Source organism: Motacilla alba, chromosome 5 (assembly GCF_015832195.1).
Source record: "Motacilla alba alba isolate MOTALB_02 chromosome 5, Motacilla_alba_V1.0_pri, whole genome shotgun sequence".
In the NCBI taxonomy this organism is placed as follows: Eukaryota; Metazoa; Chordata; class Aves; order Passeriformes; family Motacillidae; genus Motacilla; species Motacilla alba.
In genome coordinates this window covers 52,187,388-52,208,322 of record NC_052020.1, presented here as the reverse complement: position 1 = coordinate 52,208,322, position 20,935 = coordinate 52,187,388, and the positions used below count along the sequence as shown (strand labels likewise).

Here is a 20,935-nt window from a genome sequence, read left to right as displayed (position 1 = left end):
CTGCATGGACTCCCAAACAGACTGGGTTGCTTAATGAAAGAGCAGGGTTTATCACTCTGTACTAAAAAGATAAGGTGATACAACTGTAACAGCACATTAAACATTCAGAGCTAGAGGGAAGAAACCAGAATAGACATGGCCCAATTTGTTTCATACAACTGTATCACCCCTCCTGCTGCAAACTACATGAAAGGCACAGATACTGCCTGGCCCTCAGTCCACAGGCAGTATTTTCAAGGCCAGTTTAAGAGGACAGAACATAAGTTTTGCATTTCTAAGTTTAACAAAGGAACCAGCACAAAGGAGACATGGGGCATGGCACCAAACCAGAGGTCCTCTCGGCAGAGTCAGCCCTGCTTGGAAGACAAAGGAAGTGGCAAATACCACTGTTTTCTCAGTTTACAGCTCCACACGAGTTCAGCTTGAACAACTGCAGGGTTGTCAGAAATATCTGTTACAAAACCAGTTATTAAATACAGTAGTCAGATGTGGGCAAAAGTATGCAATGCTTCAGATTCTCCAGCACAGGCATTCAGGGTTAATGGAAGGAGGTGGGGAAGCGAACAAGTCATAATACAGTTGGAAGATTAAAAGTAAAAACATACCTTTTGTAGACTAGTTGGGTTCAGCTGTGTTTTGTCAATTATTTTTATGGCAACCTAAAGGAAGAGTTCATGATCAGTATTTTCCATAGGAACAATACCACGTTATTACAACATGCTCCAATCCAGTAACAGACATGGAAAACATGAAAATTACACAAAACACGCTTAAGGTCCTTCTGCAAATTATGTACTTGTATTTCAACTAGAAGCAGGAATGGAAAAAACCCTGGTATTTTAAGGATATTAAGATGAGAAGCTTGCTGAGTGTTTGACTTGACATTAAGACCATCACACTGATGACAGTGGAAGCTCCAACAGCAGACAGTGCCCCGATATGGAGCAGTGTGCCTACAGATAATGTTTACACAGTATAATTACACAACAGATTACACAGCAGTGACTGGGCATTGGCAGTTTCTAAAAGCAGAGATTTCAGAGCATATTGAAAGCATTTCCACACAAATTTGGCAAGAAGTAAGTTCATCTTTGGAAATTCACTAAATATTTGTGTCAATTTGCTCCCTGATGGGTATTAAAAAAAATATCATTTGGAAATCAACAAAAACATGTTGGCTGTAGTACAATATTTTGGGTAAGTACATTCCTTGACTTGTTCTCCTCTTTTCAGTAAATGCTGCACAGCAATATTAAAGAACAAAAAAAAATTCACGCAATAAGCAGAAGAGAAATTACATACCATGCTAACTAACAAGTCAGAACCTGAAGATTTGAAGCAATGAATAGGCAACAGAAACTTCAGTGCAATGCAGTTTGGATACTGGACGAGGTAGAACAAGAAATGAGAATCTTCCTAGAATTACATACCAATTGGTATTTTTCCTTTCTAAATTAGAGACTAAACATACCAGAAGAAGCTCTACAGAAGAGTGAATACCTCACTGGTGCAAAGCAAAGGCTTTCAACTCTACTTCAATTTTTGGCTCAAACAGTAGATGCTGCTCCTTCCCATGCCACAGCTCCCATTTCCCTGCATCACTTTGAGCTATCTTTGTCACCTCATTAACTTGGGGTTGGTGACATATGGAATAAAGAATATCTTACATCAAAGCCAATTTATATCCCTACATTGAAGTGCAAAAAACACGGGGATGGATTGTCACGATGGGGAGGGTAAGAGGGGAACAGTGTTCAACGCTTGGGTGCATCACAGAATTATATAATGGATATGGTGTTTTCTGAAACTGATATTTAAGACTTATTTTGAGCTCTTCTAGATGCAAGATACGATGAGACATGACTGAGAAGCCATCTAAGAATGTTTTTACTCTGGGGAGTGTTTTCTTCTAAGGCAAGCTACTGAAATTATAGATCACTGTTTCCCGAGGCAAAATTCCATTGCAAAACCTTGAGAAATCACTTCAAAAATACAAACAAGAGAGGAAGACATTAAGCAATAGGTATTTTTATATTACCAGCTGTGTACGAAACCAAGGAAGATTTTTATCTCTACCTTTATGCCTGTTGTTAACTTTGTGACAATAGTTCAAAGTTACTCGCTTCCTGCAATCTCTTACAATGCTGGATTATAATGCTGGACTCTTATAATGCTGGATGTAGTAAGCACTGCCTTTGTCAACAGCAGATAATGTTATTTGAAAGTGACCTGGTGCCCCAAGACTACCCACAGCTGCTCACTTAGTAAGCACATTCCAGTCGGAAAAGTTTGCATTTTTGTTCTGGGCTGTACCACTCTGGTGAATCTTTAAAATATGTAAACTTTTTTCAACCCACCAAGCCTTAAGGTACCATGTTACTGCAAAACCAGCTCACTGCAGCGTGCACTTGGTGCCAGGTCACCAGAAAGGTCGCTGACACTGTCAAACAAATTCAGCCCTGGAGGTACAGGGAAGGTACAAACCTCAGTTTTCCAAAAGACAGACTCTCAGGCCTGTTCAGTGCACTAATTATAGCCTTAAAGGCAGGATGCATTTAGAGAATTCCTATCCACATGAACACTGAGAGTACAATGTGTTAACATGGACTGTGAGAGCTTGAACCCATCATCAGAACAGGAACAACTTCAGGTGCCTTGATAAGGTCTCCAAATCCCAGGCAAAGGCAGCCTGCCCTCAAGAGTAGCTCTGACAAGCCTGAGAAAGTTAAATGGAGACTTTTCTAAGTACAGTTAATAAAACATTAAATTGCCTTTTAAAGCAGAAACTTTGCTCTCTTTACATAAAGTGCATTTGGAATGGTTTCATGCACTGTGAGCTAGGGCCAGTGCTGGAAAAATGCAAGTCCACCTACACTATTACACCACTGCCATGATATTCTGTGTGAAATTGTTAATAGAATTAAAACTGAGTTTGCTTCCACCATTCACAATAATGTGACTTAAAACATCCCTTCTGCATGATTTGAATAAGGGAGTTAAAGAAATCAGAAGTTGGGACACTGAGCAAATTGGCCAAACTGCTCCTATTCAGAATGCTTTCTCCCTCTTAAATTTCACTTTTTCCAAGAGAAGAACAGAAAGAAGATGACAATAGATTGCTTGGAGTCAGACTTGGGTTCTGAAAGAATTCAGCCTGACTGGGAAACTTCAGCTCCCTGGCTATTAACTGAACATGTCTTTAAAGAACAGAAGGGTCCATAATCATTTTGGCCACCTCAGTAATAGCAGAAGGTAATTTTGTCTTTTAGATTCATTTTGGCAAGTATGGAAAACTTGTCAGAGGAAACACCTTTTGATAAAACCACAGCAGAAAATACATGGATTGCAGTCCAAGAATTAAGAAAAGCAGATTGACAATGAAGACTTGTGGTTTCAAAAGGGCAGACAGCCTACAAATAACACTCCTAGGCAGAGGACCAAGCACCAGCTCTAATGCAGTGAAGTTAATCTCTGGCCACACACTCCTTGCAAGACAATTCAACCCCCCCCAAATTAGGCTGATGTTCTGATCATCCCCTGAAGAGCTAAACATTCCTTCCTTTCAGTAATTTGAAGATGGGCACTCATCATGCATCCTGCAGACACACTAAAAATGGAAATGAAAAAGAGTCCTAGAACTTACTCCAATTGGAAACATGAAATCTTCATCTCAAGCAACATGAAAATTCCCAGGGAAGGACTCCAGATGCAAAGAGATGAGCAACTACCCTAAAAGAATGCTTAAACAAACATATCCTCCTCCCAGGAAGTGACAGAAAAGTGCTGATCTGCTTAAGGATTTGGAAGCTACTCAGCACACAGATATAAAGAAGGAATTGCCAAAAAGTGAACCTGACATGGTCACTTAAAAGGACATTCAGAACAGAGACACAGATAACAAGGAAAAGATAAGAGGGGTTCAAATACAGCAAGAACACAGCAGAGATGAAAACTCATTTAAGTGTAACTCCCAAAACGAAGCATTTTGTTTAGGTTCTGGTACATAAGATGGAAAAAAGAACAGGAACAAAGACAGGACAGGCTGCAGGAGAAAGAGTGTAAAGCAGGAAATCACAAATTCAGAAAGCTAAGTGCCATCTGGCTGAGGCCAGGCTGAGAATATGACCCTGGAATTCTTACAAGAAGCAGATTTTCAAAGGAGAAAGAAAAAAAGCATTCTTGCAGCACAGGTTCCTAGCATCTATCAAGAACAGAACAGCAGAGCAGGGTTTAGAAATGAGCAGATAATTTTTTTTTTTTTCCAATTCATCATAAAATTCCTGAACTCGAAACTGGCAGGGAAAAACCAAGGAAAGAGAAGGTTTAAATGCAACATATTTTCCTATGGTTAACTGGACTCTATGGAAACACACAAGATATGACTACCTGGACTAATGAAAAGCCTCATCTAAGAAACTGTACGGAAATTTTTCAACTAGATAAGCTGAAAAGTGCACAGAGGTGTTTTTTTTTCCTAAAAAAAGAGGCTAAAGAGATATTAAGTTGGAAATAAATGAGTAAGAGTTTTTCTAGGACAAGATTTTGGGGCCAATCTTGTTTCATATCTGTATCAGTGGCCTTGGCAGAGGATGTCAAAGCATAATGATTAAGTCTGATGAAGAAGTTAAGAGGCACCACCAAACACAATGGAAAACCAATTTAAACAACCTTGGGGATGAGTTAGCAGTGAAACTGAGATTCAACATACAAGGTTGGTGCTGTTGCTGATCACAAGCAAAACACATCAATTTAACAGCCATGAGAAAGGCTAGCACAATCTGAAGATTGATCAGATAAATACTTTTGTAAGGGCAAGGGTGAAGTAATGACATTGGGGAAATTGCTATCCAGAATATTGGAAACAATTCTGGTCACAGGCATCTAAAATTATCAACATTGCACAGTTTATCCAGCAAGAAGAGAAATTTTACTCTTCTCCCTCTTAAAAAAAAAGTGTTTTAAATATCTTGAAGAAATTCCTATAAAATTAGCTTAATTGTTCCCCTCTAAGGAATGATACTCATCCCAATGGTCACAACCCAGAAAGTATTTATGCTCTGAATTTATCAAACTACAGCAATTCTGTGAGAGTTGAAGAAACTTAGTACTCATATCTTTCCAAATTTAGCCAGAAATTTTACACTGTCCCCTTTATTTGTTGAAATTTCAAACAAAAATAATGAACCAGAGGTCAACACAGTTATCTACAAGTAAAGAAATATGTACTTCACTTTTTGCAAAGTTTGACACATATCTATCTCCAAGTTCTATACCTATAATAAGAGCAAAGAAACACTAGTCAAGTACTTGCATATCCTATCTTAAGTATCAGTAAAAAGAGGAGGGAACTTAAGTGGAAAGGAATTAATCAAAAATTTTCTCTACAAATGAGAACTAACTTTAACATCAGAAGAAAATGGGAACTATCAGCCAAAAAAAAAAAATCTATCTCAACAGCTCTTGCAAAACGATGTCCCCTCTCTTCTTCCCTCTGTTCCTGCTACTGAACCCTGTATTAGCTCAGAAAAGAGAAATTCCCTGAAAGCACTGCAGTCAGTAACACAGCTTCTGTAGAAGTCCTTGCTGGTATCAGCAAACATTTACTTCATCAGACAGGTTTGGCAAGAAAAGGTTAGCAAGGTGCTTCCCCTTCCTTCAGTACTTCAGAGTTGCTTTCAATAAAACAGCACCAAGAAACACCTTCTTGTAACAAGCAGACAGGACTACAGCTCACCAAATCAGAACCACCATTAAGTGCAAGTGATTAATTACATTGCAATAGCATGCAGAAACTGAGAACAGAGCTGAGTTCAACTCCAAGATGAGATGCAAGAGAAAGCTTGTCTATACTGCACACATTGAGCAAACTGCCACCGACACACAGACTCTCCCTGAACAAACTGAAGCATCCTCCCAAAGCACTGCAGACACCCTGGGATGATCTACTCTCGGATTCCTGGGAGATACATGGCTCTGGCAAGAAAATACTGCATTTGGGCTACTTGGAAAATAATTAAGACAACATTCAGTTCTCATGCCCAACTTCAACTCCAATACATCCCTGCAGTATGGAGATACTAAGAGGCAGTCCTTCCAACAAGCTTATTTAATTGCTGTATATTGATCTGGCTTTTGAAAATGGAGGATTTTCCAAGAATATTAGTAGCAAATTTTAACATAATTCAGCTGGACAGAGACTCGCCAAAAATACAAGTTTAAGAAACCATTTCCAAGAGAAATTGTTTTGTAATCGTTACCAAAAAAATAGTTTTCACTTTCTGCTTTTTTCTACATCAGTGGCAGTATCTCTAGTAAAATATGCTCTATGTTCACTGACTTAGATGATGCTATTCCAAGAGAACCTTCACACCTACAGCAACTCACTGCTGTTTACACCCATACCACTTTACCTCTCTGCCAGTTAGGATGTGCCTTGCCAGCTTCACTTTTGCAAAATTCCCCTTTCCAATCGTTTTAAGGAGTCTGTAATTTCCAATATGTGGCTGCTCATCAGCACAGGAGGCTATGGAGTTCCTGCAGCGAGCTCCAGAGCGCCCAGTTCGAGAGGAAACCTCCTGCCGTCCGTCTCCATGGGACGTGTGCTGCAACAAAAACACACACGGTAAGGCTGAGGAACACACACAAAACACATCCACGGTGAGAAGCATACAACATTCAAAAACATCAGCAATGCCCTTGAAGAAACCTTCAAAGGATCCAACTGAAACTTCACGCTCACAGTGAACTTTGTTCTGATGGGGGCAATAAAGTGGTGCCCAGTTCATGACACAACATTGACCTCATCACCTCAAGACAGTGAGGTCAAGACAGTGGAACATCACCTGCACTGCAGCAACAACTGAGCATTGCTGAGTAACTTACACGGACTGCCAAATCAGGCACAAAATACAGAGGTGTTTAGTATTATTTCCCATTTGCATTTCTGTGCATAACTAGTGCAGGAAAGCCTTTGGAAAGGAAACACGAATACAGATTTTCCAAGATCACAAATTGTTAACCCTTATTGGACAACTTCTACTAATATTAAAAAAGGGTTTTTTTTTTTTTTCTTTCCTGTGGTATTAAGATTGTGTTCCTTCAGATCCACATAACTGAAAACACCCAGGATGACCTGGAGAACAAGGAAAGAAATCTTACTTAATATACTGAAACCTTGAATATTGATAAGCTGAAAGCCAGTTACAGAGATCTGAGACACTGTCTGCAATCTTTCAAGCTTCTTTCACTCTCATTTCCCTGAACAGCTACTGATTGCAAAAAGGAATGGTTATATATTATCTATAAAAGTCTTTACTCATTAGATTACATGGTTAAGATTTAAGTATTTTTTCACTTCCTGATTGCCTGTTTATGAAAGAGCAGGTGCCCTCTTGCATTCTTAACTCATGGTTGAGGTCCATACACCAACCACACTCATTAAAGTATTAGTTAAAAATGTTTAGGAGCCTCCAAATGTGAAACAAATATCTGTCTCCACCAAAGATGACACATCAAATTCATAGTCATCCCAGAAACCCCAGATCTTGCTCTTCTACTACTACTCCTCTTCCTGAAACCCATTTGGGACAACCAAGAAACTGGCATAGAGCAACATTCGGTCTGCAAATCACTGTAGTGTGAGGATGAGATCATACCTCAAGAGCTAACAACCATGGTACAGGCACAAATGAACAAATCCGTGCTTGCACGGCACTTGGCAAGTTTCACTTGCCTGACGTAACCTTGTGACCATATACTCTCACATCTTGCCTTCCTTGATTTGTTAATTTGAGTGCAACTGTTGTGATCAAATTGTTTTTAAAAAACTTTCATTTAAGAAATGCTACTGATAGGAGTCTATGGCAACTCCTGGAAAATTGTTTCAATAGTTACTATTTTAAAAAACTCACAATGTTTCAGTATCAATCTGGCTTTAGCTTCTCCTTACTGGCTACTGCATTGCCACAAGATTTGCACTTCCCATAGAGGTACTTCATTTCTCTGACCACAATACCCTTCCCACTTCAGTAAGTGATATGTATATTGAGCTCCCTAAACAGGCTGTATGAATGATTAAACACAGGGAAACATTTCCTGTACTTCTGTTGAGAACCCTCCTCTATTTTTCCAACATCTTTTTGTGGGGTTCATGGTAGACATGGACCTACCATACCAAGACTAGGTGCAGCAGGACTAAGCACAGAGACTACGTCTTCTGTTCAACACCCTACTGATTTCAGAGGGGCAGAACTAACCTTCTTTGCAGAAGACCATCTGTACCTGACCACCCAACACCAACCCTGATTTACTGCTTCTCATTACTGGATCCTTACATGCATGATCACATTTGGCTGAAGTAAAATGCAAAGCTTCTTTTTATGCAGAATATCAAGTGTTCCTAATGAGAGGCCCATCCTGCCCTATTTCATAGTCTAGCAATTTTATCACAGTTTTCAGGAGCAAGAGTACACGTTTTTTCCAAACCACTAATAACTGGCACAAGAACAAGAAGCACATCCATAACAACATCCAGTAAAAATTCAAGGCTTGATAATAATTCAGTGTTCTCAATGATATCTTGAGATCTGCAACAACTGGGTGTTTATCAATCAGTAATTCTCAAGGAGAGGAAGGACGAGCAGTCAACAACTGAAGGACCTACTAAAGCCAGTGAAATCCTATATTAACAACTTCAGTATTTTGCATGTCCTTAATGTCAGGTGGGTGCTGATTTTTCAGGCCATCTTGTTCAGGCCCTGTGTGTACTGGCACAGCAATGCCAATCCTCTGTATTTCCCCAAACTTTGACTTCTAACAAACCTTGCAATACACAATGCAGAGAACTTCTCTGTCAGCTCCTTTCATACCTTTCAGTGTCAAATTATTCAGACCAGCTAGAAAAAAAGCAGCAACTGCTGATTCTAGGTGCTAACATCCTCCTACATTGCTACCCCTGGTGATCAGGGACCGGGATGTTCTGTACAAGGCCATGAGGATATTTCTTGGATATATTAGAGGAAGGTTCATTTCAGTTCAAGTACAGCATCCCAGGAATACAACTGTACTACTTACACTGCACTTCACTGAGTTGATAACTTTCCTCAGAAATAGAAGTGTATCAGAACTATTTAAACTACAGCCCTTCCACACCCGGGCACTCGGCACAAGCTGGCTTCAGCAGGAGCCAGACTGCCTCCCAGCAGGGCTTGTTAGCTTAGCTCTCCAGCAGACAGATTCAACAACTTGAATTCAACAGCTTTTGAACCACACAGCTGACTCTGAAAACACAGTAGTTGCGCTGCCTTGTGCTTGAACTAAAACACTGTTAGTCCTGAGCTAGCCTAAGCAGCAGCTGAGATGTGGGCATCAGGCACAACGTAGCCACAAGCCAAGAGAACAGGTTAGCCAAAACTGATCTAACTCATACCCTACACTTAACATAAGCACTATCAGGAAAAGGAAAGATTCTGTTATACTAACAAACTCTATTCCACATAATAAACCACCCAGTAATTTTGTCTTGAGAGCTTCACTGTCCTCTTGTTGAAAAATGACTTCTTGCGTCCCATAACTTTTTCATGCTTCCTAGCTTTGCATTTAAAGGGTGGCAGGAAAAGCTGTGAACTCATTTGGACTAGGGTTGATAAACTGAACACAATCTCCTTGTATGGAGGTTTGCATTTCCACTCCAACCCAGATTATTTCTTTTCAAGAATATGACCTTTTTCAGCTGTGGGTTTTAAGTATCAAGCTGTGTGTTCCTAACCAGTTCAGTTCTCTCCAACTGATTTGCTCAAAGCCATGTTTCCCTCTGTAGAAATCCAGCCATTTGCAACCATATCTAATTTGGACTATATTCCATTTCACATAAATAAATCTATCATCAAGTCCTTCCTCTGTCAGTTACATTATTATACTGAACAGACAACAAGCTTTCTAAAAACCACAGAAAACAGATTGTCCATTTCAACATGGATTTTCTTCTGCATATGGAAATGAAGAGCATAAACTCAAAACTGAGCGAAAGTGTTTCTCCCAGCCTAGTCATTTTCAAGAAGCGGTGAGAGGCAGATGGAAAGCTAAATGGTGTAGGCAAAAAGCAAAATATAGGTGGTCCAACAAAAGCTCAAATCATGCATTGGCTTGTACAGCGTCTGGCTGTGCTCAAGTACTTCCCAGGGCAGTTTCCTCAGCAAACAGGTTAACAGTGCCAATCTCAGCCCAGAGAAATGGCAATAGCATCCTCTGCTCTCCAAATTGAGATCAATGTCATTTGTCTTTTCCCTCAAATCTCCAGGTTTTGCCTTCCACACTACACTGACCCCCCAAAACTCTGTTCAATTTCAGGCTTCTTTTCCAGGTCCACATTTATATGGTTTCAAGAAGATACGGGCTTTGTCTTAAAAACATAAAATTTAAAATCAGCATGTGTTCATTTGTAATAAGTTTCCATGTATTGTGGTTGGTGAGTTGTATTTCCTGGAGGTGTTTTCTATGTAAGATTAATACTTGCTAATGAACTCACCAGGGCTGAGTGATTCCCAAAATATCTGCCTTCATGTAAAGCAAGACCATTACACTGTAGAGGGAAACTGAGGCAAGGAGATGGGGTACTTTGTGCAAGTTTAGGTTTGCCAGTCACCATATCTTTTAAAAGAAAAGTTTCCTGAAATTCACTCATGACAAAAAAGCACTTTCTTCCATATCTTGGCATGCATCAGGTTGAATTTAAAAGTCTTTTAAATACTTTAAACATTTGTTCTTTTTCTGCACCATCCATTTTCAAGCTAACAGGACAACCTTTGTCATTAAAAATCCCCAAAACAAAACATTCTCCTCCTCCCCTCAGCCCCCCCCATTATTACTCAACCCAGAAGGAAATGAAGTAAAACATCTCCATTTGTGAGAGACCTTACTGCAAGGGAGGGACTGACCCCAAGACCAACTACATTTGGAACACAACACAAAACCCACCTTTTCGCAAAAGCCTTCCCCCAATGATGAGCCGACATCCTTTCATAGCCAGATAATGATTAGCATGAAGAGAAAGAAAAAAGAAAAGGAAAAAAAGTAAAAAGCAAATGAAGTATGAGGGTGTCAACAACTGAAATCTTTTTGGTAGATGTTAGTTTTAGCCAGTATCTGTACGGTTTCAGATATCTTAACATTGAGAGAATTAGAAACACACAGGGCAGGGGATGACTAGTATCAAAGTTCTTGAACTGCTTAAGAAGGTGCCAAAAGTTGAGGAAAAAACATGAACGAAACAGAATCTGATATCCATTCCAAGAGCTGAAAAACAGTAAGAAATCAGAATGTCCAAGACCTGCAAAAATCCATGTTTAATTACAGTAAATAGGAAACTCTTTCTGAAACGGGGGGGATGGGGGGGACAAATGGCATCAACTTTTAAAAAGTATTTATTTAATTAAATAGTGAGAACTAGCTTATCATCAGCAAAAGTGAACTAATAAAATTTAATCTTACTGAAGTCTCCAGGAATGTTTATTACCTTAGCTATTACCTAACTTCTGCATGAAATACTACAAAGTGATATAGAATTTCTTGGAAAGCTGTCAGACCAGTAACAATCATGACAGCCTTTCTTTTTTTTTTTTTTATTCAGCTTTTTTAACTGTAATAAGAAAAAACTGTACTTAAAGCCTATACCTTATAACGTTAATAATATAAGCATTCCAGGACATGAACATTTGAGACACTAAATTGCTTCATTACCTTAACCTGGGCACACAATATATAAATAACTGGTAATTTCTAGCTGTGCACTTGCTACTAGCACTCTCATTTACAGAAAAACTTAACAGGAAATATATAATAGGTTTTTTTTTTTTTTTTACTCAAAAATATTATAAATCAAACATGCAAAGACAAAATTTCACGGCAGCCCTTCCCAACAATGTGTTGCATTTTATTTCCCATTCTCATTAACATCTTTAAGAACACACAGACTGCTGAGTACTACTCAGTGTAAGAGCAAAAAGGCAGCCCTAAGGATATGCACAGAGGTAGCATCCTACTGAGCACAGATATCCCTGAAACAGCACAGTAAGGCATCCCGCAACTGCTGATGAAGGAATTCTACTGGAAAGTCAAAACAGACTTACGTTTCTGGCAGCCACCAAAGGGTGTCACAGCAAACACTCAACCACAATTGTTTATATACCAGTTACTGCTCTGGGATTCCCTAAGTCATCAGGTATTATAAGATATTATTTTCCTAGATTATAAAACAGGAACACATCAGATGAAGATGTCCTGTACTTGTCCTGATTTTACTTCCCTCCTACCAGTGACCAAGGCACAAATCAGGATATGGAGTGAGGTGGGTTTTGCCAGACCCAGCATGCATATGTTGATGTTTTCATAACCAATTATTTGGTTCCAACACATACAATTAAAAGGCAGTTTTTAGACTAGCTTGCTCCATAATCAATCTTAAGGGTAAACAGTCATGGATGGCTTCCATCTCACAAAATTTTAAAGGGTCTCCTAAGAAGAAAAATGCTATCCACCTAAAGTGACACTGAAGTTATCAACCCTAAACCCTATCAGAATGAATTTCAGGGCACTGATGTGGGCTACAGCCCAACCATTATGGATGTTGTGATGGAGTGGAACAACTGAAAGGGTCAGAATTCATCAAGGGAGACAAGCAGACCTTCTAGAAATATAATATAGATGTTAAGGGAGAGAAAACACTAATTGGGATGCTTCCATTGTCAAAAGGGGAAGATTTCACTGTGCAGTTCTCAGCCTGTCACAGAGTTCATTCATGTAATTGGTATGACATTCATGAAAACGAGTGGCTCTTTTAATTAGGTCAGATCTGTCAAACCACCGGATTAAAGGGGGAACCTGGAGAGTAAACAGCCTTTAGCACATGGAAGCTATACCTCTGACACACATTCCTAATTCCTCCACACCTCAGTGGGGAAGGCAAAATAAAAGAAAAAAAAAAACCAGGAGTAATGCTCAGGACACATCAGATGCAGCTCAAAGTGAGCACAGCAATGGAAAAGCCTACACTGGGCAGCCTGATGGAGGGGGACAGTAGGGACACAGGACACTTTCACCTGGCAGAGAAAACACTGCAACCCAAAGCAACACTTGCACACTCCTAATTCTGGCTACTGACCAGCAGTGGGAATTGCAGTGGGAATTGCTAGTGACAAGTGCAGCAGTGCCCTGAAGACCAGTGGGGAAGTGCTGACAGCAAAGCACTAACAGTTCTCAGCAAAGGCAGGATGCTCCCCCCACAGACATACAGGCTCTGGCTCAAGAGTCCTCCCATGCAAAACCACTACAGCCTCTGTGATGAGTTTGGCAGTATTTGGTTCATGCTCTATACAGCATATGAAAGAGAGTGAATCTGTAATTCCATGATTAGCACTGAACAACACAGCAGTGAAGAAATCCTGCTTATATAATCAAAAAGATAAGTCTGGTGCCGGTTAGAAAAGCTCTTTAAAAGCTCTTTTGTTGCTTCACATTATCAAGATGTGACATTCATCATATCTTTCCAGCCAAAGTTCCTTTACTGCTGATTAAAATGGATATTTATTGACATCAGCCTGGGGAATAAAAGCTAAAGAGCCAACCATATTCTATTCTTCATCAACAATACTGCCAACTAAGTTGTTTCCAGAATCATCACTGTCAGTAATTACATGCTAAACAAAAAAGAAAAAAACCCAACCACCTCACAGTTGGTTTTCAAAAACCACATTGAGCTTGCAGATAGAAAGCTTTGCTTAGGCTTTAACCCTGCAGGAACAAATTTTATTTGAAAGTCAATTTCTGTCTGTATGTATATATACAGATACTGAGCTCAGCAACTTGCTGCTTTATGGGGCAAGAATTCCTCCTAACCCAAGGGTTTCTTCCTCATCATAGGTGTACTCAGTACCTTTCAGGTTTATGTTTTAAGAGCAGTATGCACCTATTTATCATATGTTCTAAAGAATTTTAGTGGCAGATGATCTCCACGCTAAGCAGAGCCAACCTTGATATGCCATGAGCCTAAAAAAACAAGTGACCTCCATTTTTGATCTGGCTGACACCCATGAGGCAGCATTACTTGACTGAGGAGAAGAGGAAGTTGCAGACACATGCTACTTATATATCATATGAAATGGAGATTGGGAGAGACAAATGCCTCCACTCTTTGAATTCCTTTGACTTGAGTCACCTGAGACATGTTGTCAACAGGAACTGTCCGCTTATATCAACATGAATATGTCTTCTGGCTAGAACTAAAATGGAGAACTGAGCAGGTAAGGATACCAGGTGAGTGGGTAACAAAAGCTAGGAAGAAGACTGTGAAGTTCAGCGTACTAAATACTGTATTTACTCTCAGTCATTTATTTCAGCAATTCCTGTTGCTGGGTTCTGTTTTTCAGACTGCTACTTTTAAGCCCGCAATATAAACCACATTCGGTGGTGCTAATGAATTAAGTCTAACTATGTAACATTTTCTGGAGTAAGGTCTTGCAACCTAGTTTTTCTGAGTTATTGAAATAATGTAATAAAAGCCGGAAAAAAAAAAAAAAGTTAATTTCCAGGAATAAAACATCCCAAATTACACTGTTGTAAATACGTATCTGTTTGTAGTTGTGGCATAACTCAAGTTACCCTAGCCCAAGGGTGCTGTGCTACAAGTGGCTTAAGTCAAACCAAACCAAAACCACTAGGAAGCATGTTTAACCTTCCCCACCTGCACTGGACATTCTGTTTGCAGCCACAGAATGGGGATAACTCCACTTTTCTAAAGGGTTTACACCAGTCGGATCAGAGCTGACCAGACTCATCTCAGAGCCCCGTGATAATCAGGGCTGGCACAAACCGCGGGTGGGAAGGGGCACCCCAGGCTGATGCCCCCAGCAGCCTCCCATCAGCACAAGCTGACTGAAACCAACTGATTAAACACCACAGCACAGGCTGCTCAGCGCAGCTGAGAATTAAATGTCTCACTGTAAAAATGTGAAAATACTAGCAGCTGATGACTCGCAATGTCACGCAGCCTCACCAGGTATTTTCTGAGGACACAGTACCAGGCCTATCGGGCATCAGCATTTTTTTCTGCTCTGGGGAATTTTGACATTAAAAAATACATGCCAGGTGAATTCCTCAAATATTTTTTTATTTCTAGTTATTTTGCCATCTTTGCCCAATTTAATTCAAACCAGAGCATTTATTACAACTGGTGAAAAATATAGAATAGTGTAGAGGGTCCTGTAGAAGAAAATCTGTCAGAAGTCTTGGCCACAGGAACGCTTCCCTCCTCAGCCCTTTCTTTAAAAAAACCCAGAGGATTTCAGCTACGGAAGAAAGCATTCAAATTACAGATCTATCTGTAATAGGAGAAGACTGATAAATAATATATAGAACAATGCAAGCTTGCATATTGTCTGCAAATGCTCTAATGCATTTCATAGTTAATTGGTAATAAACCAAGACATACTGCACTAACTTTCCCAGTATCTTAAAATACATTTTTGTACCTAACTCTGCCTCTGCGAAATCTTTTTAAATTAAAAAAAAAAAAAGGGGTGGTACTTTTGCTGCACAGAATCCTTTTGTGCGAGCACAGTTGCCATCATGCTGGCATTTTTCAATAGCAAATTTTTCACATTAGGCACAGTCATGGAGATAAGAGTATATTTTAGTCTTGCTTTTCCTCAAATTATTTAAATTTTTAATTCAGATTGGCCTGCTGAACCAACACATTCAAAAGAGTTACCCTTTTTCCCCAAAAAAAAACCCACAGCTGTGCAACGAACACAGAGGTTTTAATTGAACTCTTTAATCCAAGATTTTCCTTTTCTGTTTCATGCTGTTAAAAAAAGTAATCTTCCAACCTCCATACCACCTGTATTTCCTTGTTTCTATCTATAGTTTGCTATCATCTTCCCACTCTTTGAATATTTTTTTTTAATGAATAGTTGTCCTACTCCTCACAATCTTGTTCCTTCTGCTCCTATTTCTTTGTCACTCGTTGTCCTCCATCCTGCCATATGCACATTCCTCTGTGACTCCTCTCATCTTTTGTTTTCCACCTTCTATCTTCCTTTTCCACTGTGTTTCCACACTCTATTCTCCCCCATCTTCTCTCCCTTCTCATCACTAGTAAAACAGGTTTACTCATTCTTCTGTCATCTAAAGTCCTTCTTCTGTGTCTATCCTGTCTCCCAGATTTGCATGAAGGAGGTCTCTGCTGTCTCTGTTGCTTGCTTTCTCACATGCAGGACATATTTTTGAAAAACACGGGGAAGATCTGATCCTGTCCTGCACTTCTGTCCCCTAAGCAGCTGGCAGCCACTGCTGCACAAGACATGGCCAGAGAGGAGCTGCTCTGTCTCTGCGGTGAGGAGCCAGCTCATCGCAGGCCAACAGCCAGCTTCCAACTGTCCAAGTGTGAAGTTCCTATGATCACAGATCATCTGGGATGCCTTTCCTCTCAAAACCAGGTGACTCCGAGCCAAATTCTTTAATCTCAAAGGCACTAAAGGCTTGGTAGCTCTGAGTAGCTTTTGGGGAAAGTCACTGTGACAGTATTTCCACTTCAGCATGTCTTGAAAAAAAAAAGCCTTAGGAAAAAAAAAATAAAAATCAAGTACTGGTAATTACACTTCTTTATTCAACAGGACCTGCCAACCACTGAACGTGGTTAACTGCAAGCACAGACAATGATAATTTACACTCACTGTCATTCTGGAGGCTAACTTCATTTTCAAAACTGCAAGTATAGGCATGGATAAGCTATGATCAGCACACTTCAACCAGATTCAACACCAGCCAAGCCTTTGTCAGCAGTGGTAACCTTCCAAGCAGAGAGAAGGCATTAATGGGGTCCACAACCATGGCCCAAAGGCTAGCTGAATACCTTGGCACCTCCTAAGCCTCTTCAAAGAGCCCTCTGAATATTAACTAATTAGACTTCTCTTATGTGAAAGAGAATGAACCAAGGCTCAATTTACCTGCCAATATAACACACCCAGATTTGGGGTAAAGAACAGTTAGCTCAAGTATCTCCTTTTTTAATACCAAATGCAAAATTATTGCATTTGGTATTAAAAAAAGAGACCTGGAGTTCACAGCTGTGGGGGTAATTCAGACAGACTAAATGTCAGGTTTAAATTTAGTTTTTAAGCAAAGCATAACAAAATAGAGTTTGGTAAATTTCTAGATAGCTGATGGCCAAAACATCAGAGGGCTTCCTGAGGAATACGGTATTGTACTGGGGGGGCTTGGCTGACTGGATCTGGTGAGCACTTGGATTAATCACTCCCTGTGAATATCCCTACCTACAGGTATTTCTGTGGACACTGGCACACAATACAGCAGTTTAAAAATATGCCTTATTTTAAACCTAAGGCAATTTATTTGCAAGCAAGACAATCCATGTATGTCAAATTATGCAGATAACTAAACAGAAGTGTTGGACCAATATTTTGAAGTGAGCAAGGTGCCTTAAGTGGAAGACATGTAAAAATCTAACTTCAAGTGCTAGAACATGCAGCTTGTGAATAATTATGTTTCCTTGAGCACATATTAAATCTTTCCACTGTTAAGTTATCCACAGTAGAGTTTGAATTAATTGGGGAATCTGATCTGAACACTTTCTAAAAAGATTTGCTATGTGGCCTCCATACATTCACATGGAGCTTGAAAAGTCCAGTCAGGTTTGGTATAGACTAAAATCATCCAAATAAACTCTGCACAGTATTTTGTAGAGTATGTTTCAACTTCAACTCTCCCCATGGCATAGGAAGGGACGCATAATATTTTAATTATTTTCTTCCACAAGACAGGAAGCTCATTGAGATTTTACAACCAAATATGCTTAGTTGGCTTTTTGCTCAATACAGCCCTTAGCCTGCAGGTTGCATGTAGTGCTAAAGCAAATAAAGATCACAGAAGTTAGAAGTGCCTATTATGTCAATAAAATCTAAATCCCTAGTAATGCAGTAATTGTTCCATGCAGCATGTTTTCTAACGCTTTGTCTGGTCTTGTTTTAAACAATGGGGCTACCATCACTTTTCTCAGACTATTTATGGTCTGGAACAATCCAACAGTTTTTCCTGATCTTTAACCAAAGTTTCCACCTTTTATGCCAGTCCAAAACATAAGAAGACCTCGCAAAAAAAAAAAAAAAAAAAAAAAAGAAAAAGAAAAAAAGCCTCCTCCGTCAAGCTTAGCATCTATCTTGTAAAGAATATCAGATAGCCTTTACCAAAAGCTGAATACAAAGTTCACCTATCAACTCATTTTAGACTACAGTCTAGAAGGGACAACTCCCTTCTGTTTATCATTTGGGGACATGTCAGAGCCTATGCAAAAAAATGGTTAGACAGGATACACCAGGATCAAGTAAGTTTTAACTTAGGAGAAACACAGTTTCTATCTGCAGAAAGGGAGTCTCCTACCGAGCTTCGTTTGTTGCTATATGCTCATGTGGTAGGACTAGTTTATTTTTTTTGTTCTTTTTTCCTTTAGCATACGACCTTTGTGACTGACTTAATATTGTAAATAAAGTGTCAATTCCTAAACCTTGGCTTTGTCAAGGTACCAAAAAAAAAAAAAAAAAAAAAAAAAAAAAAAAAAAAAAAAAAAAGGGGTATTCGGTGTGAAGGGAACAGGCTCCCTTGCGCAAAGGGTAATTCCAATAAAGAAACCTTTTTAATGTCATCTGAACAGGTGACTAGCCTAACAGCGTCATTACCATCGAGAACCCTGCAAATTAAGCAGGGAAGAGGCCTATTATCTAGGTCACCTAGCCCACCCCTAGCCAAGCTGAATTATTCCCATCTGTTTACCAAGGGTTTATTCGGGTGCTTTAGCAGTAAGTTTGCATATCAGAAGGCAGCAGCCCCCCAGCGCTCCCCTCCCCACCGCAGATCCCCGTTACCGACAGAACCAACCCGATCCTCGCCACCCTGCGACACTCAAACAGTACCGGGGGAATTAAAGAGGGTACACCGGGCTTGGGAGGGATGCCCTCAAACGCCACGGAGCCGGCGAACCGTGCTGTGGAGGGGTTAAAAAAACAATCAATTCCGAATAAATCGGCAATTTGGGCAGCGTACAGGCGGCGGGCGGCTGCTGACAGCGCCCCGCGGGGCGATGCCCGCGCGGCGGGGCCGGGCGGCGCGGCGCCGGGCGCGGCGGTCCCCCGCGGCCGCGGTACTCACATTCTCGGTGTCGCGCTCGTTCACCGTGGGCAATGGAGTCCGAGTGGACATTTTCCCTCACTCGGGCGGCCGCGGCGGCGGCGCGCACAGACACACACACGGGCCCCGGGCTGCGCGTCTGCTCCGAGATGGTGGTCGCAGGGAGCCACCATGAAGGACGAGGTGCCTGGCGGGGGGCGGCGTCGCGTCGGTGCCCCCCCACTAGATCCTCCTCGGGGAGCGGAGCGGCCTCGCCCCCTCCGAGTCCTTCGGGCTCATCCTACAGCCAGGGTCCGCAGGGGTCAGCAGCGGGCAGGGGCCGCCTCATCCAGCAGGGAGGGGATGGAGCCGAGGGAAGGGATGGAGCCGGGGAAAGGGAGGCGGCGAGGGAGCGGCTCCGGGGGGGGAGGGGGTGAGCGCAGGGCGGGCGGGAGGAGGCGGCAGCAGGACGCGGCGCAGCCCGGCTTCTCTCCGCTGCCGCCGGGGCACGGCTAGCGCAGGCCCGCCGCCCGGGGGGCTGCCCTCTCCTTCCCCCGCCGCGGCCCCGCTTCACCGCGCCGCCGCTCGCATCGCGGCCCGCCCCAGGCTCCGAGAAGGCCGGCGCCCCGCGGGCTGCGGACGCTCGGTGGGTGCCCGCCCGCCGCTCGCTCCCTCCCTCCCTGCCTGCCCCCCGCCCGCCCCGCCGCCGCTCCCGGACGAGGCAAGATGGCCGCGCTGCTCCTCCGCGCCAGCCCAGCGCCGACATGAACCGGAAGGTCCCGCCCCCCGCCCGGCGTGTGCGGGGGCCTCGGGGCCGGGACCGGCCCTGCCCTCCGCGCCGGCCCCGCTGTCCTCGGGGGATCGGCCCCTGCCCTCCCGGGGACCGGCCCTGCCCTCCGCGCCGGCCCCGCTGTCCTCGGGGGATCGGCCCCTGCCCTCCCGGGGACCGGCCCTGCCCTCCGTGCCGGCCCCGCTGTCCTCCGAGGATCGGAGCAGCCCCGGGGCGGCGCAGCTTGGAGCGGGGTTCGCTTTTGTGAGACCCCACCTGGAGCACTGCACACAGTTCTGGTGTCCCCAGTACAAGGAGGACATGGAACTGTTGGAGCAAGTCCAGAGGGGACCTTGAAGTCGATAAGAGGACTGGAGCATTTCCCCTACAAAGATGGAGAAAGTCGGGGCTGTTCAGCCTGGAGAAGAGAAAGTGGTGTGGGCACCTCAGCAACCTTCCAGTGTCTGAGAGGGTCTGCAGGGAAGCTAGAGAGGGACGCTCCGTGAGGAGTGTAGTGATAGAGCAAACAATAACGGGTACAGATTGAAAGAGGGGAAAATTAGATTAGATATTAGCAAAAAAAAAAATTTACCGTGAGGGTGGTGGGGCATCAGAACAGGTTACTCGGTGAAACTGTGGATGCCCCATCCCTGCAAGTGTTGAAGCCCAGCCTGGATAGGGCTTTGGGGAACCTGGTCTAGTGGGAGATGTCCCTGCCCATGGCAGGGGGTTGGCACTGGGTTCTTTGAACCCCTTAAAAGTCTCTGATTCTGATTCTGTAAAGAGGCCCTCAGGGAGCTGTGCCCCCCCCAGCATGGGAGGAGATGTGGGGTGGGGAGCTCAGGTTTTGGGGAGCACCGTGGGACAGAGGGGATGGTGCCACAGAGTGGCTGGAGAAATGGCAGATCTCCCGACAGAGCCAGCCCTTGGCTGGGGAAGGGGACAGACCCCACTGCCACTCACAGCCAGGGAAAGGGACACAGGCAAGTGTAGTCC

General features: G+C 42.4%; 1 protein-coding gene across 15 annotated transcripts in view; it reads right to left on the bottom strand.

Moving 5' to 3' along the window:
• Window positions 1–19,891, bottom strand: part of MARK3 (microtubule affinity regulating kinase 3) — a 62,710-nt gene extending 42,819 nt beyond the window's left edge. For 3 of the 15 annotated variants that reach the window (XM_038136971.1, XM_038136968.1, XM_038136980.1), the window contains exons 1-4: window positions 19,213–19,889; window positions 10,975–11,013; window positions 6,411–6,602; window positions 606–659 (exon numbers count right to left, since the gene is read on the bottom strand). In XM_038136971.1, the coding sequence (XP_037992899.1) occupies window positions 606–659; window positions 6,411–6,602; window positions 10,975–11,013; window positions 19,213–19,263 (336 nt within the window). In that variant the 5' untranslated portion in view covers window positions 19,264–19,889. Of the gene's footprint in view, window positions 1–605; window positions 660–6,410; window positions 6,603–10,974; window positions 11,014–19,212 lie in introns of all 15 variants that reach the window. The other 12 variants (XM_038136972.1, XM_038136974.1, XM_038136975.1 and 9 more) reach the window with 8 other exon arrangements.
• Between the last annotated feature and the right edge of the window lie 1,044 nt (window positions 19,892–20,935).